Source organism: Peromyscus eremicus, unplaced genomic scaffold (genome assembly GCF_949786415.1).
Source record: "Peromyscus eremicus unplaced genomic scaffold, PerEre_H2_v1 PerEre#2#chr22_unloc_1, whole genome shotgun sequence".
NCBI lineage: Eukaryota > Metazoa > Chordata > Mammalia > Rodentia > Cricetidae > Peromyscus > Peromyscus eremicus.
In genome coordinates, this window is record NW_026734286.1 from 10,552,272 (window position 1) to 10,574,719 (window position 22,448).

At 61.9% G+C, this 22,448-nt stretch overlaps 4 protein-coding genes across 4 annotated transcripts in view; 1 reads left to right on the forward strand and 3 right to left on the reverse strand.

The window, feature by feature from the left end:
* Positions 1–851: 851 nt before the first annotated feature.
* Positions 852–3,452, reverse strand: Amh (anti-Mullerian hormone). Its single transcript, XM_059252106.1, is given in 11 exon segments — positions 852–1,092; positions 1,094–1,120; positions 1,122–1,210; positions 1,213–1,549; positions 1,551–1,652; positions 1,654–1,843; positions 1,948–2,027; positions 2,030–2,109; positions 2,187–2,295; positions 2,453–2,595; positions 2,961–3,452. Coding segments are annotated over 11 exon segments (1,686 nt in total). The 5' UTR covers positions 3,388–3,452; the 3' UTR covers positions 852–990.
* Positions 3,453–3,721: 269 nt separating this feature from the next.
* On the reverse strand, positions 3,722–7,167 carry Sf3a2 (splicing factor 3a subunit 2). Its single transcript, XM_059252108.1, is given in 11 exon segments — positions 3,722–4,084; positions 4,086–4,382; positions 4,384–4,632; positions 4,715–4,783; positions 4,888–5,028; positions 5,119–5,151; positions 5,153–5,166; positions 5,571–5,680; positions 5,972–6,018; positions 6,816–6,887; positions 7,020–7,167. Coding segments are annotated over 11 exon segments (1,413 nt in total). The 5' UTR covers positions 7,146–7,167; the 3' UTR covers positions 3,722–3,829.
* Positions 7,168–10,699: 3,532 nt separating this feature from the next.
* Positions 10,700–13,221, forward strand: Plekhj1 (pleckstrin homology domain containing J1). The gene is made up of 6 exons (XM_059252134.1): positions 10,700–11,236; positions 11,342–11,409; positions 11,480–11,546; positions 12,506–12,596; positions 12,674–12,737; positions 12,811–13,221. Exons 1-6 carry the CDS (start codon positions 11,143–11,145, stop codon positions 12,916–12,918), a joined length of 492 nt encoding a protein of 163 aa, XP_059108117.1. The 5' UTR covers positions 10,700–11,142; the 3' UTR covers positions 12,919–13,221.
* Positions 13,222–13,769: 548 nt separating this feature from the next.
* Positions 13,770–22,448, reverse strand: part of Dot1l (DOT1 like histone lysine methyltransferase) — a 42,449-nt gene continuing 33,770 nt past the window's right edge. The window contains exons 22-29 of the mRNA XM_059252141.1: positions 21,992–22,138; positions 21,082–21,211; positions 20,089–20,666; positions 19,639–19,844; positions 18,887–18,951; positions 17,658–18,614; positions 16,427–17,057; positions 13,770–15,658 (exon numbers count right to left, since the gene is read on the reverse strand). Coding sequence (XP_059108124.1) covers positions 16,462–17,057; positions 17,658–18,614; positions 18,887–18,951; positions 19,639–19,844; positions 20,089–20,666; positions 21,082–21,211; positions 21,992–22,138 — 2,679 coding nt within the window. The 3' untranslated portion in view covers positions 13,770–15,658; positions 16,427–16,461. The remainder of the gene's footprint in view (positions 15,659–16,426; positions 17,058–17,657; positions 18,615–18,886; positions 18,952–19,638; positions 19,845–20,088; positions 20,667–21,081; positions 21,212–21,991; positions 22,139–22,448) is intronic.

The following is a 22,448-nucleotide window of genomic DNA, read 5'->3' on the forward strand; positions in this document are numbered from 1 at the left end:
TCCCTGCAGCCCCGGCAAATAAAGCTCGTGCTGCAGCAGCCACGTGGTCTGCTCCTTTGTGCCCGGACCCCAGGGGTCGAAGAGATGGGATGGGGTAGGCGAGATGGCCAAGTGGGTAAAGGCGCTTGCCGCCAAGCCTGACGACCCGTGTTCGACCCCGGCACCCACACAGTGGAGGGAGAGAACGAACTCCCGTTAACTGTCCTCTGACCTCCTGTGTTCTGTGCGACTGCGTAAGCACAGCTTGGAGTTCTGATCCTCCTGTCTCCACCTCCAGATAGTGCTGGGGGTGACAGGTGTGCGCCACACTTGGCGTTTTGTTTCTTTTTTGGTTTTTCGAGACAGGGTTTCTCTGTGTAGCTTTGCGCCTTTCCTGGATCTCGCTCTGTAGCCCAGGCTGGCCTCGAACTCACAGAGATCTGCCTGGCTCTGCCTCCCGAGTGCTGGGGTTAAAGGCGTGCGCCACCACCGCCGCCTGTCCTGTTTTTTGTTTCTTTAAAAAAGACTTGAGCGTGTGTGTGTGTGTGTGTGTGTGTGTGTGTGTGTTGAGATGTGCAAGTGTCCATACTGCTAAGCTGTTTCTCTACCTCTTTTGGTTTTTGAAACAGGATTTTACTCTGTAGTTCAGGCTGACTCAAAACAATTCTCCTGCCTCAACACCCCCCCTCAAACCCCCCCCCACACACACATACAAATTAGTTAACTAATTTGAAAAGCTACATGGTCTGGGAGTTTAATGCCAGCTCTGGGGAGGAGAGGCAGGCAGATCTCTGTGAGTTCCAGGACAGCCGGGGGAGATACACAGAGAACCCTGTCTTAAAAAAGGAAAAGTGATGGGAACAGAGAGCTTCCTCACGGGGTGTGTGTGTGCGCGCGCGCGTGCGTGCAGGCCTTGCACTCGAGAAGGGAGGTGACAGGAGGTCCCTCCACCCACAGACACCCCAGCTGTTTGCTGTTCTTTATTGGTGCTGAGTAGGGGCAAGGCGGGCGTCACCGGCAGCCGCACTCGGTGGCCACCATGTTGGGCACGTGGTGCGCGCTGATGCGCTCCTCGGACAGGCTGATGAGCAGCTTGCCGGCGTAGGCAGTGGGGCACGCAGCAGGGCAGGCGCCCCAGGGCGGGCCCCCCGCGCCTGCATCTTCAGCAGGAGCACCACGTGGTTCCCGTAGCGCGGGTTGCGGTCGGACTGCGGCCAGGCGCAGGCGCCTTGCAGTTGTTGGCCTGGTAGGTCTCGGGGATGAGCACGGAGCGCTCCGCGCGCAGATCCACGCTCAGCTCGCGCAGCGCGCACGGCGCGTCCGTAGCTGTCCCCGCGCTGCGCCCCGCCCTCCCGCGCCCTTCCCGCCCACGCCACTCGGCACGCAGGCCCTGCAGCGCCTTCAGCAGCAGCAGCGCGCGCAGCGGGTCCCCGGGGCTGTGGGAGTCGTTTGGGCACAGCGCCAGCAGGCGCGACAGCAGGGGTGGCGCAGCGGGGGGCAGGCCCGGGAGGCCCCGCAGCTCTGAGGCCGCAGCCTGCAGCTCCACGGCCACCCTGCGTGCCAGGCCGGCTGGCCCAGGAAGCAGAGGCCGGGCCCTGCAGCGGCGCGGGGTCCCCCACGGTGGCCGCAGTGGGAGACAGCAGCAGTAGCAGGGGTTCCTCCCCATCCAGCAGAGCGTTCCAACGCCACGGGGTCCGATAGGTTGACCAGGCCCTGTGGGAAGCTGGCCAGCGCCCCAGGGTCCAGGGCCAGACGCGTGTGCGAGGCCTGCGTCGGGGGTCCCCGCAGGGCACGCACCAAGCGAGTGAGGGTCTGCAGGAAGGGGTCGGCGCTGTGTGGCAGATCCTCGGGTTCCAGGGACAGCCTGGAATAGAGCGCAGTGGGCCAGCCGTGAGCACCAGAGGCTGTGGCCGCGCCTCCCCCCCTCCCCCCCCATCTTCCCAGCTCCTGCTCCAGCCCTGCGCGCACCTGGGCGGCGGGAAGGGCACGGTGTCCAGCTGGCCCTGCGCTGGCTGCGGCGCTGGCTGGGCAGGGGGCAGCAACAGCAGAGGGTGGGGGTCATGCGTGTGAAACAGCGAGCGTCAGAGCCGAACAGAAAGGCCTGCAGCTGGCCGATGCTCAGGGCGGCCCCTGCGGAGGTGGGCACCTGCTGTCAGCAAGGGCTAAGGCAGCCTCTCCCGTGTCCCTCCCCCTCCGCCCGGGCCTACCTTCTCGGCGTGGCTGGAGGGTTAGGGCGAGGCCGGGGCCGCTCCAGGCCCCCGAAGGGACGTCCACAGCCAGCACCAAATAGCGGGTGTCCGGAGTAGGGCAGAGGTTCTGTGGACACGGGCACTCAGCTGGACTGGTAAGGACGCCCAGGGTACCAGGCGCCACCTCTCCCATACTGGGAGAGGACTCCCAGGGGTCCTCCCGACCCCAGGGACCCTTCCACCAGACGGCTGGTGGGGGATGGCCCCATTCCACTCTCAGGTACCTGTGTGCCCTGCAGTCCAGCCCCTGTGACGGTGACCCGGGGGCCGGGTCCAGGGTACAGCACCAGCAGGGCCTGCTCCCAACGGCTGGCTCCCCCGGGTGGAGGCTCTTGGAACTTCAGCAAGAGCGTGGGCTCCCATATCACTGTGGGCCGAACAGAGGTGACCACTGAGTGGAGGTGACGACTGAGTGGAGGCACCTAGCTTCCGATCTGTCCTAGTGTCCCTCAGCGGGAATCTAACTGGGGTCTCCTGGGGCCATGCAGGCCTGAAGGACTCTGACCCAAGGTGTTGAGGGAGGACTTGCTTGAAGGGACGGGGTGACCTGTGCCCGTCTGAGGAGGAGTCTGGGTGCTGTGCTCTGCCATCCTGCCAATGCAGCTCACCCATGGGTGCACAAGGCTCTGCCTGGCAATGGGACCTCCCTGCAGCCTCCGCCGAGACCTTGGGAGGACCCTCAGGCGGTAACAGGCCCAAGGCACAGGGTCTGAAGTGTCCTCACTCACGTACCTTCATCCAGACGTAGGACCAGCACCTGCAGACCCCCAGGCTCCCCCAGCCAGGCCCCAAGGCGCTGCAGCGCCGGCAGGGTAGCCTGGGCGTCAGAACTGCAGATTCCGAAGGTGGCCAGGTCTCGGGGTCCCCAGTGAGACTCCCGAACGGCCTCCAGGAAGGCATGCTCATAGCTGTGCAGACCCCCTACCACCCTCAGCGGGGCTCTGCTCGCGTTGCCCACGCCTCTCAGCGTCACCAGGCACAGGGGCCCTGGGGGAATGCTCGGAGGCCAGACCCCATCTTCCAGGAAGATGAGGCCCCCGGTGCTGGTGGCTCTTTGGAGCTCTTCTCCGCGGGTCTCGGCCTGTAGCACAGCCCCCGCGGTCACCAGCAGTAGGGTCACCAGCAGTAGAGCCAGCGGAGAGAGGGGTGGTCTCTGCATGGTGTGGCAACAAGGGCCGGGAGGCCCTGCCTATATGTATGGCTGAGCCCACATGCTTGGGAGGACACCCCTATCAACTCTGGAGGTGACCTTGGGGGACAGTGCATGGTGCCCTGTGTGCCCAGCAGGTGGGAGGTGGCCTTCTCAAAGGGCTTTCTGTCCTCGGAGGCAGGCCCACAGCTGCAGAAGCCAGAGCTGTCCTTGGGTAGTTCCCATCTGTCTAGGGAGCCCACCTGGAGGACCCAGGACCCGGGGTCACCATGCCTTCAACAAAGGCATGCAGTACCCGCCCGTCCCCTCCACCAAAAGCACACAGCAGACAGGGAGACACGGGGGAGGCTGTTTAATGGACTGGGGACAGGACAAAATAGAAAACCTTCCAAGGACTGGCCATGGAAAAAGGCCACACACAGGCAGCAGGGGCCACTGCTGGGGCCACTGCTCAGTTGCCTGGGGGAGGGGGAGGCATGTTCCCAGGGCCATCTGAGGGGAGTGGGGGCCTTAGCATGGGGGGCATAGGAGCTGGGTGCACCCCAGGATTTGAGGGGTGAACCCCTGGAGGCTGAGGGTGGACCACAGGGGCAGCAGGGTGGACCCCAGGAGGAGGCTGGGGGTGCACCCCAGGGGCCTGAGGGTGGATACCAGGGGCTGGGGGGTGTACCCCAGGGGCCTGAGGGTGGACTGCAGGAGCAGGTGGGGTGTACTCCTGGAGCTTGAGGATGCACTCCAGCTGATGGGGGAGGGTGGACCCCAGGGGCTGGCGGGTGCACCCCAGGGGCTGGCGGGTGCACTCCAGGGGCTGGCGGGTGCACCCCAGGGGCTGCTGGGTGAACACCAGGGGCTGCTGGGTGAACACCAGGGGCTGGCGGGTGCACCCCAGGAGCTGGGGGATGGACCCCAGATGTTGGTGGGTGAACCACTGGTGTTGGGGGATGGACCCCAGGAGCTGGGGGATGGACTCCAGATGTTGGTGGGTGGACCACTGGTGCTGGGGGGATGGACCCCAGGAGCTGGCGGAGGCATCTGGGGAGGTCCAGGGGGTCCAGAGGGAGCAGGCCCGGTCGGGGGCATAGGGGGCAGAGGCAGGCCACCAGGCGGAGGTGGGGGCAAGGCATCCGGCAGTGGCGGGCGAGGAGGCAGGCCATTCATGAGAGGGGGCGGGGGCCGCTTGACGCCTGGCGGGCCGGCTGGGAGGCTGGGTGGGGCAGGGGGCTTCTCCATCTTAAAGTGGAACTGAAGGAAAAACTGTGGGGGGGAGCAGGGTCAGTGACTGGAGCGGGTGGGGGTTGGGGGGTGGAGTACCCAGGCCAGGCCTCTGGCCTCTCACCTGCTTGGTCTCTCGGTTCCAGTGGGTCCAGAACTTGCCCTCCGCCTTGTCGATCTCCCGGCTCGGTACCTGGGGTAAGGAGGGAAGCAGAAGCTGCAGCACCCCAGGGTGGGGACCAGACAGACAGACAGACCTGAATCAGTGGCTCTCCTGTCCTGTCCTCGGGTCACTACCTTGAAGGCAATGGTCTCGTAGGGCTCTGCAGCCATGAGCAGGTACTGCCAGCGGCGGTCCGGGGGCTCGATCCTCTGCTCATAGGCAGACATGAAGCGGTGGCGAGGCATGATGCCCTCTGCAATCTCAGGGTAGTCGATCTGTGGCGAGCGCACAGCGGCGTTAGCACCGGCACCGTGTGCCCGGCCCATCCGGCCCGCCCACCGGCACCCGGCACCAGCCCTCCTCACCTGGAAGAGCAGACTCTGGCCCATCTCCGTGTCCCCTCTGCTTGGTCACTGCAACACACAGGGACGGACGGGGCTGTCATGTGTCATGGGTTCCCGATACAAGGCCTGGGTCTGACCGAGGGCACCCCGGCCCAGCACTGAGGACAGCAGGGACAGCCTGCCTGCCAGGGGGGACTCCAGGGAACTTGGCTCCCTGGGTTCTTGCTGGCCACATGCCTGGCTTTCTGGCTAGGCCAGGTCACTCAGGGGCCCCTGCTGAGGGGCTCTGGGTACACTGACTGCAGACACCTGCCTCCCCCTCCTCCTTCTGAAGTTTAGTGGGGGGTGGGTGCTTATCGGCCACCTGTGGGCTACCGTGAGGACAGACAGCAGTGGCTGTGTGTCCTAGGGACGGTTTCCTGTGCCAGGGCCCACAACCGTGTTTCCTGGGCAGGCCGCCACCCCCCACACACCTTTGTACCCAGGGCGGCCAATCTTCACGAACTTCTTCACCTCCACCTTGACCTTCTCGGGTGCTGGCTGGGCAGGGGCTTCCTTGGCCTCCTTGGCAGCTCGCCGGGCCCTACAAACAGGAAACGGGGTGTGTGGCCTCTCCACCAGCCACCAAGGCCAAGCGCCCAGGTGCCAGAAGCCGCTGGCCTTGGAGCCCATGGACAGGCTGAGGGCTCAGCCGTGGAGGACAGCACACAGGGACAGCAAGGCGCTCAGTCACCCCGCTGTCCCCCGCTGTCCCCCTCCTTAGCCGTCAGCTCTGCAGCGGGGACATTCGGGCTGAAACACACACAGCGGCAGAGCACCTAAGTGCAGGGCCCTTCCCCGCTCCACCCCGCCACACCAAGTGAGGGCTCCTCACAAGTTCGTCTGGTGTTTCTTCCCTTGCGTGTGGGCCAGGTAGCTCCCCTGCAGAGAGAAAGGAGACTGGTCACTGGAGGTGGGAGGTGGAGAGGCAGGACAGCGCTAATGGCGTCCAGCCCCGACAGGAGGCCCAGAGCCTGGAGCTCCTGGGAGCATGGAGCCTGCAGGGGACGCACAGCGGCCACCCTGGGAATTCCTGTGCTCAGGACCAGCATCCACAGAGGTCTTCAGCGCTGACCCCACCACAGGGGTCTGGCAGAAGCCCGGGGAGCTCCCAACAGGGGGTGGAGGCCTAGGCTCCTGCTCGGGCTCTGTCCAGTTGTGTCCACCTGACTCCACTGCCCATAAGGCCAGACATGTCCCACCCCCTGCTGATCGATCGGTCTGGTCATCCAGTGAGAGGTGGGAAGGCAACTCCCGGGGGTGACCAACGGACCCCAGCGTCCTCTCTCCAGAACCATAGCTACACCGCTCCCTGATGGGATACAGAAGCAGCCCTGCTGCTGGTTGGCTGCAGACATTCACAGATCAAACATGCTGCCTCCTATCTCGACACCAAGGCCAGAGAAAGAAAAAGGGGAAAAGGGTAGCCGGTCTCCAGGCCACCTTTGGTGTAGGGTCAGGAGTTCACCGACAGACTCTGCCTCAAGAACTGACGGGGATATAGTTCAGTACACTGGCTGCTTACCCAGCACAGCTGAGGAAAAAAAAAAAAGATCCAACGAAACCAGACCAACACGGAGGGAGCCCTTGGCTCTGGGTGACAGGTCCAAGGGCCACCAATGTCACCTCATCAGTGTAAAGCCACAAGCCTGCACAGCTGGGGTCAGGGCCGCACGTACCTCATTGTTATGCAGCGTCAGGCAGAGCTTGCACTCATAGGACCCCAGATGGTTCTTCATAAAATACGGGTCCTGGGAGGGAACACAACGGGCCCATTAGACCGCACAGCCCGGCCCGTGAACCAGGGACTGAGGCGTGGCAGGGGCTTCTGTGAGTGTGGAGACACTGTCCCCTCCACACCCCCACTGCAGGCAGCCCCCCACCTTGTTGATGTCGATGGTTTCCAGGGCCAGCTGCCTCAGGCGTTCCCTGCGGTCCCGATTGCTCTCGGAGGAGGAGGCCACGCCCCCACTCCCGGTCTTGCCTCCAGGTCTGTGCTGGAAGTCCATGGTGCAGGCCTGGGACCTTCAGAGGAAGAGGAGTAACCTGGGGGAGCAGGAAAGGTAAAGGCTCAGAACACTGATGTTGCCAGGACCATGGGGTGGAGAGACATCCCCGCAGCAGGGAGGACCATCCCTTGTCTTCGATGCCCCAGACTGGTTCTACATAATCCCCAAGGCCATTGAGGGCCAGGTGCAGGAACAGCCAACGGCCCAGTTTTTACCAAGCCAGCCTGAGACCCTAGGATCGTTTATTTCTTCAAGTCTCATGTAGCCCAGGCTGGCCGTAAACTCATTATGTAGCTGAGGATAGTTTTTTAACACCTGATCCCCCCAAGCACTGGAATTACAGAAGTGTGCCATTACATCTGTTTCTTTGGTGTTCTTTTTTTGTTTGTTTGTTGAGACAGGGTGTCTCTGTGTAGCTTTGCGCCTTTCCTGGATCTCACTCTGTAGCCCAGGCTGGCCTCGAACTCACAGAGATCCGCCTGCCTCTGCCTCCGAGTGCTGGGATTAAAGATGTGCGCCACCACTGCCCGGCCTTTGGTGTTATTATGAGGCGGGTAGGGGACAGGTAGGAGTCTCATGTAGCCTGTGTTGGCCTTGAACTCCCTTCATCTCGGGGTGGGGGGCTGGGGGAAAGCTGCCTGCCTTTGAACTCCTGATCCTCCCAAGTGATTGCAGGTATGCGCCACCTCTGCCCTCTGTAAAACTTACTGTCCACAGAGCTGCAGACTGCTCTGTGCCAAGGGCCCCACCTTTTGGGCTCAGCCAAAGCCACCAGGCCATGTTCTCTGATGGTGGAGCACTTTAGACTGCTCAGTGTCTGCCCCAGGGCCTTGGTTTAAACCCAGAAATAATGGCCAAGAGACAAGTGGAGGGAGTCCTTGTCATCACTGCTGGGATCTCATACAGCAAAAGGGACTTTGCAAACCTGATCAGGAATCCTAATTCTCTACTAAGTTAATTAGGGCTCAAGACAGACACTGTGAGATCACTGGCTGTCAGCTCTGAAGGAGGGAGGGGCCAGCAGGGATACAGAGGTCTCTATACATGCTGGGACTGCTGTGACGATGTGCACTGCTGTGGTCTGTTTCAGACTCAGTCACACAAGGACTGACGGAGAGCAGCATTGTCCTCATCTTCAAAAGCTACAGGAGACACACTCCCGTAGAGGAAGTCAGCCCCCCAGAATAAGAGGGCACTTAGAGCAGTGACAGGTTGGAAAATTCCTCTGACCTCTGGCAAAGACAACTCCCAAGAATATGAGACCCGCCAGGCAGCAGTTGCACTTGCCTTTAATCCCAGCACTCGGGAGGCAGAGGCAGGCAAATCTCTGTGAGTTCGAGGCCAGCCTGGGCTACAGAGTGAGATCCAGGACAGGCTTTAAAACTACACAGAGAAACCCCGTCTCGAAAAACAAAACAACAACAACAAAAAACACAACCATGAGACTCTGGCCATCCTTCCCAAGGGGACAGGGTGTTCAGCCACAGGCTTGAGGGTGCAACTCAGGGCTGGAGCGCTTGTCTAGTACCCTAGAGTGCTTAGATGTTTGCTAAACGGCTTTTTTTTTTTTTTTTTTTTTTTTGGTTTTTTGAGACAGGGTTTTTCTGTGTAGTCCTGGCTGTCCTGGAACTCACTCTGTAGACCAGGCTGGCCTCGAACTCACAGAGATCCACCTGCCTCTGCCTCCCGAGTGTTGGAGTTAAAGCTGTGCACCACCACCACCCTGCAAGATTTATTTATTATGTACACAGTGATCTGCCTCCATGTACTCCTGCAGGCCAGAAGGGGGAATCAGATCCCATTACGGATGGTTGTGAGCCACCATGTGGATGCTGGGAATTGAACTCAGGACCTCTGGAAGAGCAGCCAGTGCTCTTAACCACTGAGCCATCTCTCCAGCCCCTGCTAAACGGTCTTATAAATAAAAAACCCAGAGCCAGATACTGGGGTTTAAAACTGAGAGATCAGAGAAATAGGAGAAGCCACAGCCAAGCTCACCTTACCTGGCTCCGGGTTTTTAAAAATCCTTTAGCAACTGTCTTACCTGAGGTGCAGATGTGCATGCGTGTATACATCCACTAAAGGAAAAATGCAACTCATCAGTTTTGGAGGGAAAAACAACAATAACAAGAAAAAAACCAGCCTGGGTGAGTACACTCCTTGATTCTGAGGGAGTAGCACAGAGTATTATAAATCTCACCACTGAGCTACCTTCTCAGCCCATGAAGTTTTCAAGAAAACACAAGTAATTGTGGGGCATGCGGTGTAGACCTTTCACACCAGCTCTTGTCTTGGGAGGCCAAGATAGGAAGATGCCCGAGTTGAAGGCCAGACTGGGCTACACAGTGAGATCCTGTCTTAAAAAAAGGGATAAAAGGGCTGGGTGGTGGTGCTGCACGCCTTTAATCCCAGTGTTCGGGAGGCGGACGCTGGTGGATCTCTGTGAGTTCGAGGTCAACCTGGGCTACAGACTTGAGTTCCAGGAAAGGCTCAAAACTACACAGAGAAACCCTGTCTCAAAAGAGAGAGAGAGAGAGAGAGAGAGAGAGAGAGAGAGAGAGAGAGAGAGAGAGAGAGACACAGAAGCGCTGGGCAGGCTGGCGAGACGGCTCTGTGGTGAACAGCATTTGGTGCCCTTGCAGAAGACCAGAGTTCAGTTTCTAGCACCCAAGCCGGGTGGCTGACGAAACACCCAAACTCCAGCTCCAGGGGATATGGCAGGCACCCTTCTCTTCTGGACCCGGTGGGTACCATACTCACATGCACAGACACACACACACACACACAGAGAGAAGAAGAAACACGGGGAAAGCAATGTGAACACCAGCAACTATCCTTCTGCTTCCTGACTACGGCGGCTTCGAACTCCTGGGGACACCACCTCTGTCCCACCAGAGTGGACAGCCAGGTGCGGTGGCGCACGCTGTGAATCCCAGTGCTCGGGGGGCGGGGGCATCACACACGCGTTTCAGGCCAGCCAGACTGTGACCACGTCCGAAATAACTTAAAGTCCTGCCGAGGACGGGAGGGCGAACAGACCGACAGGGAAGGAATGTGGTCCTCGTGAAGGCGGCGGTCCGGGAGGGGCCCGGCCACGGAGCGAGCCCCGCGTGCAAACACCGCTACATTCCAGCAACCGACCGACTCGGCGGGGCCGAGACCAACGATGAGGGAAACTGAGGCAACCAAGGAGGTCAAGAGACTCTCTCAGACCCCGAACCACGCCGGGGGCCACAGACCCGCCCCGGCCACCCACGATCCCGCCCCGGCCACCCACGATCCCGCCCCGGCCCAACGGGCCTCGCGAGGGCGCGCTCTCCGGGCGCGCGCCGGGCCTGCGGGAGGAGAGCGCGCCGCCCGCCCGCCCCGGCTTCCACTGCCGACCCCCTTCCAGGGGCCCCACGGCCGGGACGGGCGCCACCGACGAGCCGCGTAGCTGCTCACCGGCTCCCAAGGCCGCGCGGTCCGGCCCTAGTGTCCGCGATGGCCGCGACTTCGCTGTGCGCACGCGCACGACGGACGAGGCAATCACTTCCTGGAGCCAAGGAGGCGGGGCTTCCGGCGCGCGCAAGCTCGGAAGACGGACGCGGCTTCCAGAGGCGCGAGGCACAGGGAGTCTGGAGTGCGCACGCGCGCCGAGTTGTCCGCGGACTCTCGTTCCGCTCTAAGTCTCGTGGCGCCGACTATCGCGACAGGAGGGAGTCTTTATGTCTAACGTGGGGTGCGATGAGTCTGATTTAGTACCTTACGATTAGTGCGTTCGACGGTTACCTAAGAAGGCGACTTCCCCCCGTTCCGACTGGGCATGGAACGACGCCCACCCGCACGCTAGCGCCACGCCACGGCCGAGGAGCCCCGACCGCGCAGGCGCAGTAGCCCTGCTGGGACTTCCGGTAACGTTCCCTGAGACTTTTTTGGCGCTGGTTGCGGCTTCGCAGAGGACGACGGCGGCCGAGAGGCAGGGCGCGTTTTGGTTCGCGCGGATCCCCGCGTCGTAATGCGGTACAACGAGAAGGAGTTGCAGGCGCTGTCCCGTCAGCCGGCAGAGATGGCGGCCGAGCTGGGCATGCGGGGCCCCAAGAAGGGCAGCGGTGAGCGGGTCGGGGCCTTGGAGCTGGGGCACCTGGGCAGGCCGGCGCGATTCCCGGGTGGGCGGAGGAGACCAGTTCCGCGCTGACGCCGCCCTGTGTCCACAGTGGCCAAGCGGCGGCTGGTGAAGCTGGTGGTCAACTTCCTCTTCTACTTCCGCCCGGACGAGGCCGAGGTAGGGGCGTGGGGGGCTCGGGGGGCCCGCGCGGCCCGGAGGCCGGCGCTCACGGCCGTGTCTCGCGCAGCCCCTCGGAGCCCTGTTGCTGGAGCGCTGCAGAGTGGCCCAGGAAGAGCCCGGCGGCTTCTCCATCAGTAAGTGCTGTGGTCCCCGCTGTCCCCGGCCCAGGCTCTGCTCCGCGCACCTGTGGTCCCTTCACTCCCCAGGAGCCTCCGTTTGTCCTGGATCCCGCTGGTGCGGTCATAGTTTCTTCCCCAGCCGTCAGTACCTGTTCACGGCAGGCGTGGGTCCGGCCTGCGCAGACTTGGTGTGTATAGCAGAAACAGTTTCAGCCTCGGGCAGGGCCTCTGAGGCTTGGAAGTAACAGCTATCTCAGGCTTCTCCATTGGCGGCGACCTTTACAGTACCGTCTCGTAGAGATTCGGCCCTTGTCTTCCTCCATCATCACACGGGGTTCTCCTTCTATACCCCTATTTTCTGCTTTTTGCACGTGTATATGGAGGCCAGAATTAATTTTCTGATGTCCTGACCCCCCCCCCACACGCACCTTTAAAACAATACATTTGTATGTACACAAACATTTATTGGTGTGTGAGTGAGCGTGCCACTAAGGTAGTTGGTTCTCATCTTCCAGTGTGTGGGGTCCCCAACATTCAACTCTGGTCATCAGGCTTGGCCATCTCACCAGCCCCACCTGGGACTTCTTTTTAGGCTAGACTAGCTGGCCACCAAGCCCTGGGAATCCTCCCATCTGTTTCCTCAGCACGGAGATTGCAGGTGCATCCTGCTCTTTGACGTGGGTGCTGGGCCTTGAACTCAGGTCCTCATGCTTAGGTGTGACAGGCACTTTACCAGCCAAGCTCTCTCCCCAATCCTGTTTCCATTCAATTTAGGGCTTACCCTAATAACCTCACATTAACCAATTCCATATGCGATTACCCGACTTCCCACTGGGTTCCCTGTTTGTGGGTTCCGGAGTCAGGACTCTGGAGGATCCAAGCCATGGCGGGAGGAAGCTGGGCCTTGTGGCCAGCAGGATGTGGGCCAGGTGGACACCCACCAGAGGTGGCTCTCTTCCTTTAACCCTTTCCAGGCTTTGTGGAAGACCTCAGCAGGAAGTATCACTTCGAATGCTGTAGCCAAGAACAGTGTCAGGAGTGGATGGAGGCTCTTCGCCGGGCCAGGTAGGGCTTTGGGGACCGCTGGGAGCTGGGTGGAAACATGGGGGAATGTCATCAGTGAGCCTGGCCCTTTCCTCCAGCTACGAGTACATGCGACAGAGCCTCATCTTCTACAGGAACGAGATCAGGAAGATGACAGGCAAGGTGTGTAGGGTGGGGGTGGGGGGGGCACGGCTGCCTTCCCTGGCCTTGCTCACAGCCACCGTGCACCCTACAGGACCCCTTGGAGCAGTTCGGTATCTCCGAGGCCAGATTCCAGCTGGACAGCCTGCCTAGAGACGGTCGGACTGCTTGCATTGGCTCCCAGCTCGATGTGTTGGATTGACCTTCACCAGGTTCCTGGCTATCTCGGGAGGTGTTTTGTAAAAACATCTGTTCATAGCCAGAGGTCAGAGGAGGTGGCAGGGGCTGTGGTCCCTGCTCCCGTGCCATCTCCCTGCCCGTATCCTTGAGTGCCCCCACCCAGGGACTGAGCCTGGCCCGGCTTCCCTGTCCATTACCAGGTGAATGTATAATGCTAGGTAAAGCTGTGAACCCACTCCTGCTGATGGAGCAGGCCACGGTGCTGGCCTTCAGTGCTGAGCCTGCCCTTTAATAAAGGTACCTCTTTTCCAAGCCAGTGAAGTGACTTGGGGAGCGGGGGCAGAGCTGCCCTTCTCAAGGTTAGCTGCTGGGCTTATGAGCGGGGCCGTGGTGGTGCACACCTTTGATCCCAGCACTCGGGAGACGGAGACAGGAGGATCTCTGTGAGTTCAAGGCCAGCCTGGTCTACAGAGCGAGTTCCAGGACAGCCAGGGCTGCACAGAGAAACCCTGTCTTGAAAAACCAAAAAAATGGCAGGGCTGGACACATACACACACACACACACACACACACACACACACACACACACACACACACACACGAGACAGGCTCTGCTCCCAGCGTGCCCGACCTGGACGGATACCCCCACTGGGCAAATGTGGAACCCTGCCTGGGTTTTGTGGGTGCACATGCAAGTGGGAGTCCTAGGTGGCCCTGGGTAAGAGACGCATACCTCACTGGCTGTGAGCATCGACTCACTGGCTGGGTCTTCCTTGGGCTCCTCCGGAGCCACTGTCAGCCCTCGGAGGGGGCTTGCTGCTTCTCCTTGTCAGATGACAGCAAGCACACAGACAGACCAGACTGAGACCCGGCTCAAGTGAAAACAGCTTTTTATTACTGTGTCTAGAGGCGGCAACAACGTGTGAGATGCCTTGGGGAACCAAGGGAGAGAACAGTGCACCGTTAAGTACAGAGGTCGTTACAAGACAGAGCAAAGCTGCATCAAGTCACAACAGGCCAGGCTGCCGAAAAAGCCGTGGAGGTCGAGGGTGGGAACTGGGAGGTGTGTCCAGCGGGGTCCCCATGTGGGCTAGCGTGGGAGTGGGTCCCAGGCAGGGCTTCCTATCAGTTCCTGAGCTCAAGCCCCGCAGCAGCCTTGGGCTGGAGTGGCAGGGACTAGTGAGGCAGCCTCACCCCATGCTAGGACCATGAGCTTGGGAACCTGGGGCTACCATTCACCATGGTCAGTTTACTAAGGGTTCCCCTTCTTGTGGGCTCAGGAAAGGACTTGCAGCTGTGCCCGCCCAGAGCACCTGTGGCCCACTGGGCCATGCGGGCCACGAACATGCAGTGTCTGTCCCCTAACACTCAAGTAAGGTGGAAGCAGCGACCACTGGAGCAGCAGCTGCCAGGGTGGCAGGCGGTGTGCACGCGTGTTCACTCTGTCTTGTTCCAGGCCTGGGCCTTGCTAACATTACGGCCACCCCGTCCCGCAGCACCGTAGCTAGCTGTGGTGCGCAGGAACAGGCCTGGCGAGCATGAGCACCATCACGGGGTGGGGGGGCGGGAAGGGACACCAGCACCATCTTCACAACTGCCATGGGAGGCAGGGCAGGCGGAGGGGGTCAACACGGCTCCCCCCTCAGCCCACCTCCCCCCAACCTGAAGTGAGCAGCATTGAGGGCAGTCAGGACAGCCTCAGCAAGCCAAACCAGCCCTGGCCCTTCGAAGCCACACCCAGTGCACCTGTCCCGGGACCAGGAGGCAAGCCCTGGACACAGGCAGACGGTGCCCACAGTGACCAGGGGCCCTGGGTGGCCCAGCACATCTGGGCCACACTCCTGCAGGGCCCCTGGCCAGTGCCATTTTTTGTGCATTTGAATAAATAAAGGTATTTTTCCTCCTCACTTTTCTTTCCTTTAAAGTTCACTGTGCATTATACAATCTAAAAATAAATGCAGTCAAGTCTATGAAATTTATAAATCTCCATCACATCTCTATAAAATACTGTCACTCATCACGTGACTCTCTTATACACAGATGCCAGGGGACCCACAGTGGGCCAGCCCCATGTCACCTGGCCAGCATGCCCCGAGCCAGAAAAGCAAAGAAATACAAAGTAAATGCACTTGTCACAGGAGCCCCCGAGCCCTGCAGTAGCGGCCCACACCTGTCAGCACCACTCAGCCCAGTCCGTCTGCATGCCTGAAGCCACAGGGTTAACCGCGGGTTGTTCACAGTGACAGCGGGCGAGCTCCGAGGAGGGACCGGAGGTCGGCCCCCACCGGGCATGCCTGGCGTGCCTTTGGTATCAGTCAAGCTGTGGGGGCGCGTCTGAACTGTTTGGCCACGGTCCACATCTGGGGCAGCACCCGGGGCGGAGTTGGAGATGGGCGGGCATGGGCTCGGTGGTGAGATAGCACCGGGACGGAGTCAGGAGTCCTCGTGGTGGCCAGCCCGGCAGGCCAAGTCTATATGATTCTCTCTCACAGACACTTAGACGTCTCAAGAGGTTGCCTTGGACGACTTTGATGGAATAAAATAAGTCAGAATTGCTTATACTTTAAAAAAAAAAAAAAAAAAAAAAAACGATAAATACTTTATCTAAAACTATCGACAGTACAAACTGGACCAGTCCAGCACCTCCTGCGGTGCCGCCGATTCACAGTGGCTCCACGTCCGGCTCCGCCGGCCTGGTAGGCAGCAGGCTTGGTCCACACCGTCCTTGCATAGGTCGTGGCTGAGGTAGAAGTCCTAATTACCTGCGGGGAGGAGGCACAGGCCCAGGGTTAGGTACACTCCCCACGCCCACCATGGCTGAGCTGCCCCACAGGACACAGGGCAGAGGGTGCCCCTGGTAGGTTCTGTTGGACCCAGCCCCCTCCAGCGTCGCTGAGCACACAGGACGGGTCAGCTGGAGAGGCTCTAGCCCTAGGCCCACCAGATGAAGTTGGCCGGCCTGTCCTGCGCCCAGGCTACTGCCACCGCAGGGCCACACCCTATGGAGAAGGCGGGGGACTGCCACCCGGCTCTTTACTGCCAGAGCATGTACCCCGATGACCGCCAGGCAGGGCTGGACAGCTGCTCTTCGGGCAGGGGTGGGCAGGACCTGCTCCCTGAACCTTAAGCCCCAACTCTGTGCTCCAGATGCCCCCGCCACCCTAGGCAGCTTTCTGCCCGTGGACAGGGCCTACCACCTCATCCACTGACAACCCTTGTTTCCCTTGCACAGGTAGGCTGGTGGCGGAGGCCTTAGTTTAGAACTAAAAATGGGACCCCACAATCACGGACTGCAGTGGGCCAGGACGGAGCCTCATGGTGGGTTGGGGCTACCTTGGCTTTGGTGCGCCACACTTGAACCTCATCACCTCAGATGTCCTCTCAGCCGCTGGCTGAGGACGGCAGTCCTGCACAACGGTGGCCCTGCCCCCCTTAGCCCCCCATCTCCACCACTCAGGACCCCGGACATCTGCCGAGCCCTGCCAGCCGTCTTCCGGGCAAGAGGAGGGGCGGTCTGGCTCTAGCCTTACCTTACAGAACATGAACTGCTAGCTAAGCAAGGTCTTTATCGAGGCTTAACCCCCGAAAGGTGCGCGGCATAAGGAGGCGGCATGCCAAGGGAAACCCACACAGCAGATGGCCCCGAGGAGCTGGCCTGCGGGGCGGCGGGCGCAGCCTGCGCCAGGGCCAGCCGGGGCAGGGGCTGGTGGTGCACCGTGAAGGAGGGGCGGGAGACCTTGTGTGGGAGGGAGGCGAGCTTGACAGACAGAGAGGCGTTAGCAGGCTGCAGAGAGGCGGCAGAGGAGGGGGGTAAGAAAGCTTTGTTAGCCGGGAGGGAGGCCAGGCTCTGCAGAAGCACCGGCTCCGAGTTAGAAGCCAGCAGCGCGGGTGGAGGAGGCAAGGCGACGTTAGGAGGGGGGGGTGCGTGGAGGACAGGTGGCCCCGCAGGGGGCCTGCCCAGGTGCTGAGGAGGAAGGAGGGGAGGGGGAGGGGGCGGCCGAGTCTCGACCGAGGCCGCGGCCTGAAAGGAAGAAGCCGAGGTGCTGGCCGCCGCCTGCAGCGGGCTCAGGCCCAGCGTGGCACTGCTACACACAGCCCCGCTGCCGACACCAGCTCCAAACGGGTGAGCAGAGGCAGAAGGCACCGCGTGGGTAAAGACACCTGCAAACAGGAGAGAAAAAGCAGCTTCAACAGGCAGCTCGGGCCGGGCAGGCGGAGCAGGAGCAGCGGAGCCGCCGGCAGGAGAAGCAGAGGACAGCGTGACTCCGGTCCAAGCGCAGGCACAAGCAGAAGCAGCGGGCTAGCGCGGGACACTTACCTGCGGGCCGAGGCCCCGGCCCTCGGGCCCACCTGCCCGCCCCTGCCCAGCCGGGCCTGCACCAGGCCTGGCCGCCGGCGGCCCGGACTCCGCACGCACGCACGCACACTGACGCACGCACACTGACGCACGCACGCCCCGTGTGCGTGTGCGCAGGCCCTCCTGGACTCATTCTCGCACCGGCCCGCTTCCACAGACCCGCCAGGAGGCCTGTGGGTGGTGACCTCAAACAGGGGACGCCCCAGAAGAAAGAAAGGCCTAGTTAAGTGCACCGTGGTCTTCTGAAAACAAGAGGCACGCGTTACAAGACTAGCCAGTCTCCTCGGGTCACACCGTGACGACGCCAGCGTGGACACAGGGCCACACTCCCCTTGCGCCCTCTAGAGGGCCTGGGCTCCGGGGCCTGGGGCTCCGACCTCCGCGGTCCTCCCTTCCCAGCCTACCTCCAACGGTTCCGCCGGCCACCCCGGAGGAGAAGCTGCCCATGGTGTGCGAGTTGGTCAGTCGGGTCGCAGTGGACGACACGTGCACCAGGCCTGCGGCGGCCGCCGGCACGGTGCTGAACAAGGACTGCAGCACGGAGGAGCCGGCCACAGAGCCCAGGTTGGCCTGCAGGGACATGGGGCCCAGCGTGAACTGGGGCCCCGGGGGGAAGGTGCTCAGGAAGGGCCGCGGAGCCTGGGCAGCAGGGGTCGTACTGCCCGCCGAGGAAGCCACAGTGACGAGGCCAGGGCCACCGAGGAGGCCGCCTGGAGGCACGGCGGCGGCAGAGATGAAGAGGTTGTGGCCGCCCTTCAAGTCCAGCTCACGGTCGCGGCCCTTGCTGGCCCTGCCGCCATGAGGCAGGGCCACCTTGTCCGCGGGCCCGCACAGGACCAGGGCCTCGGCCGCCTCCTTGCCTGCACTGCCCTCGCCCTTGAGGCCACTCAGGCCCTCCGGCTGCCGCCTGTTGAGGAAGGGGTTGGCCTCCGTGGTGCTGTCCTTGCCCCGCTGGGATGGGAAGCTCAGGGGGGCGCTCAGGCCGGCCACCTCAGGGCCCTTGTGGGAGAGGGGAGCACCGTCGTTGAAACTGTGTAAACCAAGGTCGCCAGCGAGGCCCCCGCTGAAGGCCAGGCCGTTGGGAGGGTTGGCGCCAGGGCTGGGGCCCTCGGCCGCGGCCAGGGAGCCGGCGAAGGCCTTCCTCGGGTGGCTGGGGAGCTTGGCCTCAGCAGCGGGCTCCTCCAGAGCTGGCCGGAAAGAGAACAGCGGGCTGTGACTGAGCGCGGAGCCAGCCTGCAGCGGACTGTCCACGGCCTTGGCCAAGCTGAGGTCGGAGATGGGCGAGAAGGTGGACTTCCATTTGCTACTGTTCACAGGCTCGCTGCTCGAGGAGGCAGACTTCCTTCCCACCAAGCCACCACCTGATGGGAGATGACAGTGGCCATGAGCTGAGCCTGGGGCCTGCTGTCTCCTGCAGTGGGGAGGAGGGCCGTGCCTCCCATGGGGCCGACACACACGCTACCAGGCAGAGGGGCCGGGGGGGGTGAGGGGTCTAAGGAGCTCATGCACTGGGAGACTTCTCTTGTCCTCCCCTTCCAACTGACCATGCACCAGATGCAGTCCCAGGCTGGCCTGGCCTGAGCACAGGGCACCCTCCCCCACACCTCTAGGCTCCAGGAAGGGAGCACATTACCATTCTCCAGCGTCTTCGGGGGAGATTTGCTTTCTAAGGAGATTGTTGCAATTTTTCTTTCAATTCTGTGCAAAGAAAACGGTGGTTGTTGTATGAATGTAAGTGTTCAGAGAGGACCCCAGAACTCCTAACACGCACACCTCAGGAAATGGAGGGTCCAAAGGCTGTCCTCCCGCCCTACATGGATGGAAGGCCTCCCAAACAGACCAGAGTAAGTCTGGGTCACCAGCAGCACCAGGACCCAGTGCTGGGCAGGGCTGTTCCTGGGGGGACCCCAGTCCACGGTGACAACTGTGAACATCAAGCAGGACAACCCGTAGGAGCGTCCCTGTCCCGAGCCTTGCTCAAGGCGGCAATCTGGGACGGTCTAGAACGGGGGAGTCTATCTGTCAGATCCCTAGGAGGACCCTGGGCAGCAATCTTAGACCATGTCCCATCAGAGGCAAGGTGTCACAGGGAGGCAGATGGGACCTCAGCGATGGGTGCTCATCTGCAGTGCGGCCACAATGCAGTGGTGGGGAGGGCCGTGTGATGCTCACACAGGCACAACATCCAGAAGAACCCCAGGCACAAAGACCCCACGTGTGGGGCTCCATCCCACTCCCCGAGGAAAGCAAAGACAACGCCCAGTGAGAACACAGTCCGGAACAGGGAGCTCAGGACGGGAAAGCTGGCTGAAGAGGTCACCTGGCCACACAACAGCCCGCGCCTGGTCCACCCATCACCCTGCAGAGCTGCCCCCCAGGACTCACCGGGCACTGCTGGGCTCATCCTCAGAGCCTGGCTCCTCATCTGAGGTCAGCGGTGAGTAATGAACTCCGTTGGTCGGGCCCAGGGGCCGCTCCTTCCTGAGCACTGGGGGCTGATCGTGGTCCTGGTAGGGGGTGGGGGAACTCTTCAGGGAGCTCTCAGGGGATGAGATGGCTGTGATCTCCAGGGGCTGATTGATGTTGCTGACCTATGGTGTTGGGGAGGGCAGATGAGCCACAGGCCCAGGCCAGGGTCTCGGGGACACCAGAGGGAATATCTAAGCCCTGAGACATTTGCAGTCACCAATTCCTGGTGAAGGGAGAAGGGACAGGAGGGCAGCGGAGGAGGAGGAGGAGGAGAGCAGGGCTGCACACCAGCCAGTGTCCCTGCCCCGGGCCCTGGGCCCACACCAGCGGGGCTCCCCACCCTGCTGGGACAGGTCCTGTACTTACCATGGAGTTGAGGTTGAGGGGAGACCCCGAGGACTGTGTGAAGAGGCCCGCGACAGTTGGCAGAGCCCGGCGCTTGGGGGACACACCCGTGCTGAGGCTGGGGGTTCCAGCTGATGCACGCTTCCTTCTGCTGCGCTTCCGGCTGTCCTGCCCATGGCTCTGAACACAGTCCCCACGGGTGCCAGAGGTCAAGGGGCTGTGCCTGGTGGAAGGCGACTGCTTAGAGCTGGAACCGGCTGCAATGCTGAACACAACCCTCCTCTTGGCTTCGCACTCCGGGTCTGAGAAGGCAGGGTCAGAAGGGAGATCCCCCTTGCTGGTGTCGGGCAGCGGGCCCTGGGTAGTCACACTCAGGCGGGGACTGGCTGCGAGTTGGTGGGCAGGAGAGGCGGGGCCGGAGTTGCGGGGCTGCGGCAGCAGAGGTGGGTGCTGTGGTGGTGTGCTGCGAGACCCCATGGTGGCAAAGAGGCTGCTGGGTCCAGAGGACTCGTCGAAAACAGCAGATTCCATCCCAGAGGCCAGAGGCGCTGGGCTGCTGGCCAGGGCCCCGCTGATGGCCACCGACCCAGTGTAGAAGCCTGTGGAGGAAGACAGCGGTTTCTCAAGGAGGCCAAGCCCACTGGTGGGGGCTGTGAGGACACCTCACCCTGGGAGGGGCAAGCTGAAGAGCTGGTGGCTCCGGGGCCACAGCACGGGCAGGTGAGGGCAGGCCCCCAGAGGAAGACTGCCTCCTGACGCCAGTCACTGCGAACCCTCGGGCACACTGGGTCTGGCGCTGCTGTGAGCTAACCCTCAGGGCAGCCGACCCCAGCACAGACCAAGTCAGCCCAAACACTAGTCCTCCGCCTTCTGGTCCACCCAATCCTGAACTCAGGACCTCAGAGCTACCTGTTGGGTGGCCTCAGCCCCCATTTCTGTCCCACAGTGGGATCTTCTCAGGGAACACGGCACCTAGCAGGGAGAGGCCCCTCTGGGGTGGGGTTGGGGGGTCACCTGTGGGCGCCAGGGCGAGGCTCCTGCTCCCTCCTGCACTGCCTCCTGCACCATGGGCAGAAGCACCAATCTGCTTTTCAAGTGTCGATGAGGAGTCTCGGGGCTGTGGCACAGGGCTGGGAGTGCTCCTCTGTAAGAGAAAACCTGCCTAGTTAGGGCGAGGGGGGAGCGGCAGGCCTAAGAGACAGAGCAGGGCAGGAGGGGGGCTGCGGGCAGAGCAGGAGGACCCGGAGGGCAGAGCAGGGAGGACCCGGAGGGCAGAGCAGGAGGACCCGGAGGGCAGAGCAGGAGGACCCGGAGGGCAGAGCAGGGAGGACCCGGAGGGCAGAGCTGGGCAGGAGGGCTGCGGGCAGAGCTGGGAGGACCCGGAGGGCAGAGCAGGGAGGACCCGGAGGGCAGAGCTGGGCAGGAGGGCTGAGAGTCCAAGCAGAAAGGCCAGGTCATATTCAGGGAACAAAGGGTGGGAAGGGCGGGCACAGGGCAAGGTGGTCAGATATCCAGGCCAGCCTGTGTCAGACAAGACCCTGCCCCAAATAAAAGCAAAAGGAAGGCAAGGCTTCACTGTCTGCCCAGCCTGCGCTCTGTGAACAGCAGCTCTTCCAGGACCCAGACATCGGGGCAAAGCTCAGGGCCAGGCCTGCCACTACGGCTTGAGTGGATGAAACCCTCCCGGAGTGGGCGTTTCAACTCTGCTCTGCCTCTTACAGAGCACCCCAGAGCCCGCCTCCATGGCAGCAGGACTAGCTGCGGATGCCCTCAGCAGTCCCGGGCTGACTGCACGCTCCAGCTCTACAGCATCCGACAGAAGACATCAAGACCGAGGCTCGAGTCCCCCCACAGGCAGCACAGCCACCGCCACCCCCACCGCCACCGCCGCCGCCACCGCCGCCGCCCGGCCCAGCACACTCACCGCCCTCTCGGCGCGGCTGGGCAGCACCACGCTAGCCAGTGGGATGCTGACGGGCAGCTTGTTGGGCTGCACCGTGCTGAGTGGAATGCTGACAGGCAGGCTGGTGATCGTCTCCCCGTGGCTGCTGTAGGCACGCTCCTTCCCGCCCTGCCAACAGACGGCATGCGTTAATCCCCACCTGGATGGGAGCTCAGCTGCAGAAGCCATCCTCGGGACACTCCTTGTTTCTGAGACCTGTCACCGTGGGCCGCCTGGCCTGCCCAACTCCTCTCCATCTCTGTAGGTACAGTGGAGGCCCCAACCCCTTGACCCCACCCCACTCCAGCATGTAAGCATCTGAGTCCCCCAAGGACCCATGGAGGGCTGACACAGCCGCTCCCGAAACCCCTGTGGATACCAGTCCCCACCTCCTCCCCAGGGCCCCAAACTAAGCCCCATACAAGCTCGAGACGCGAAG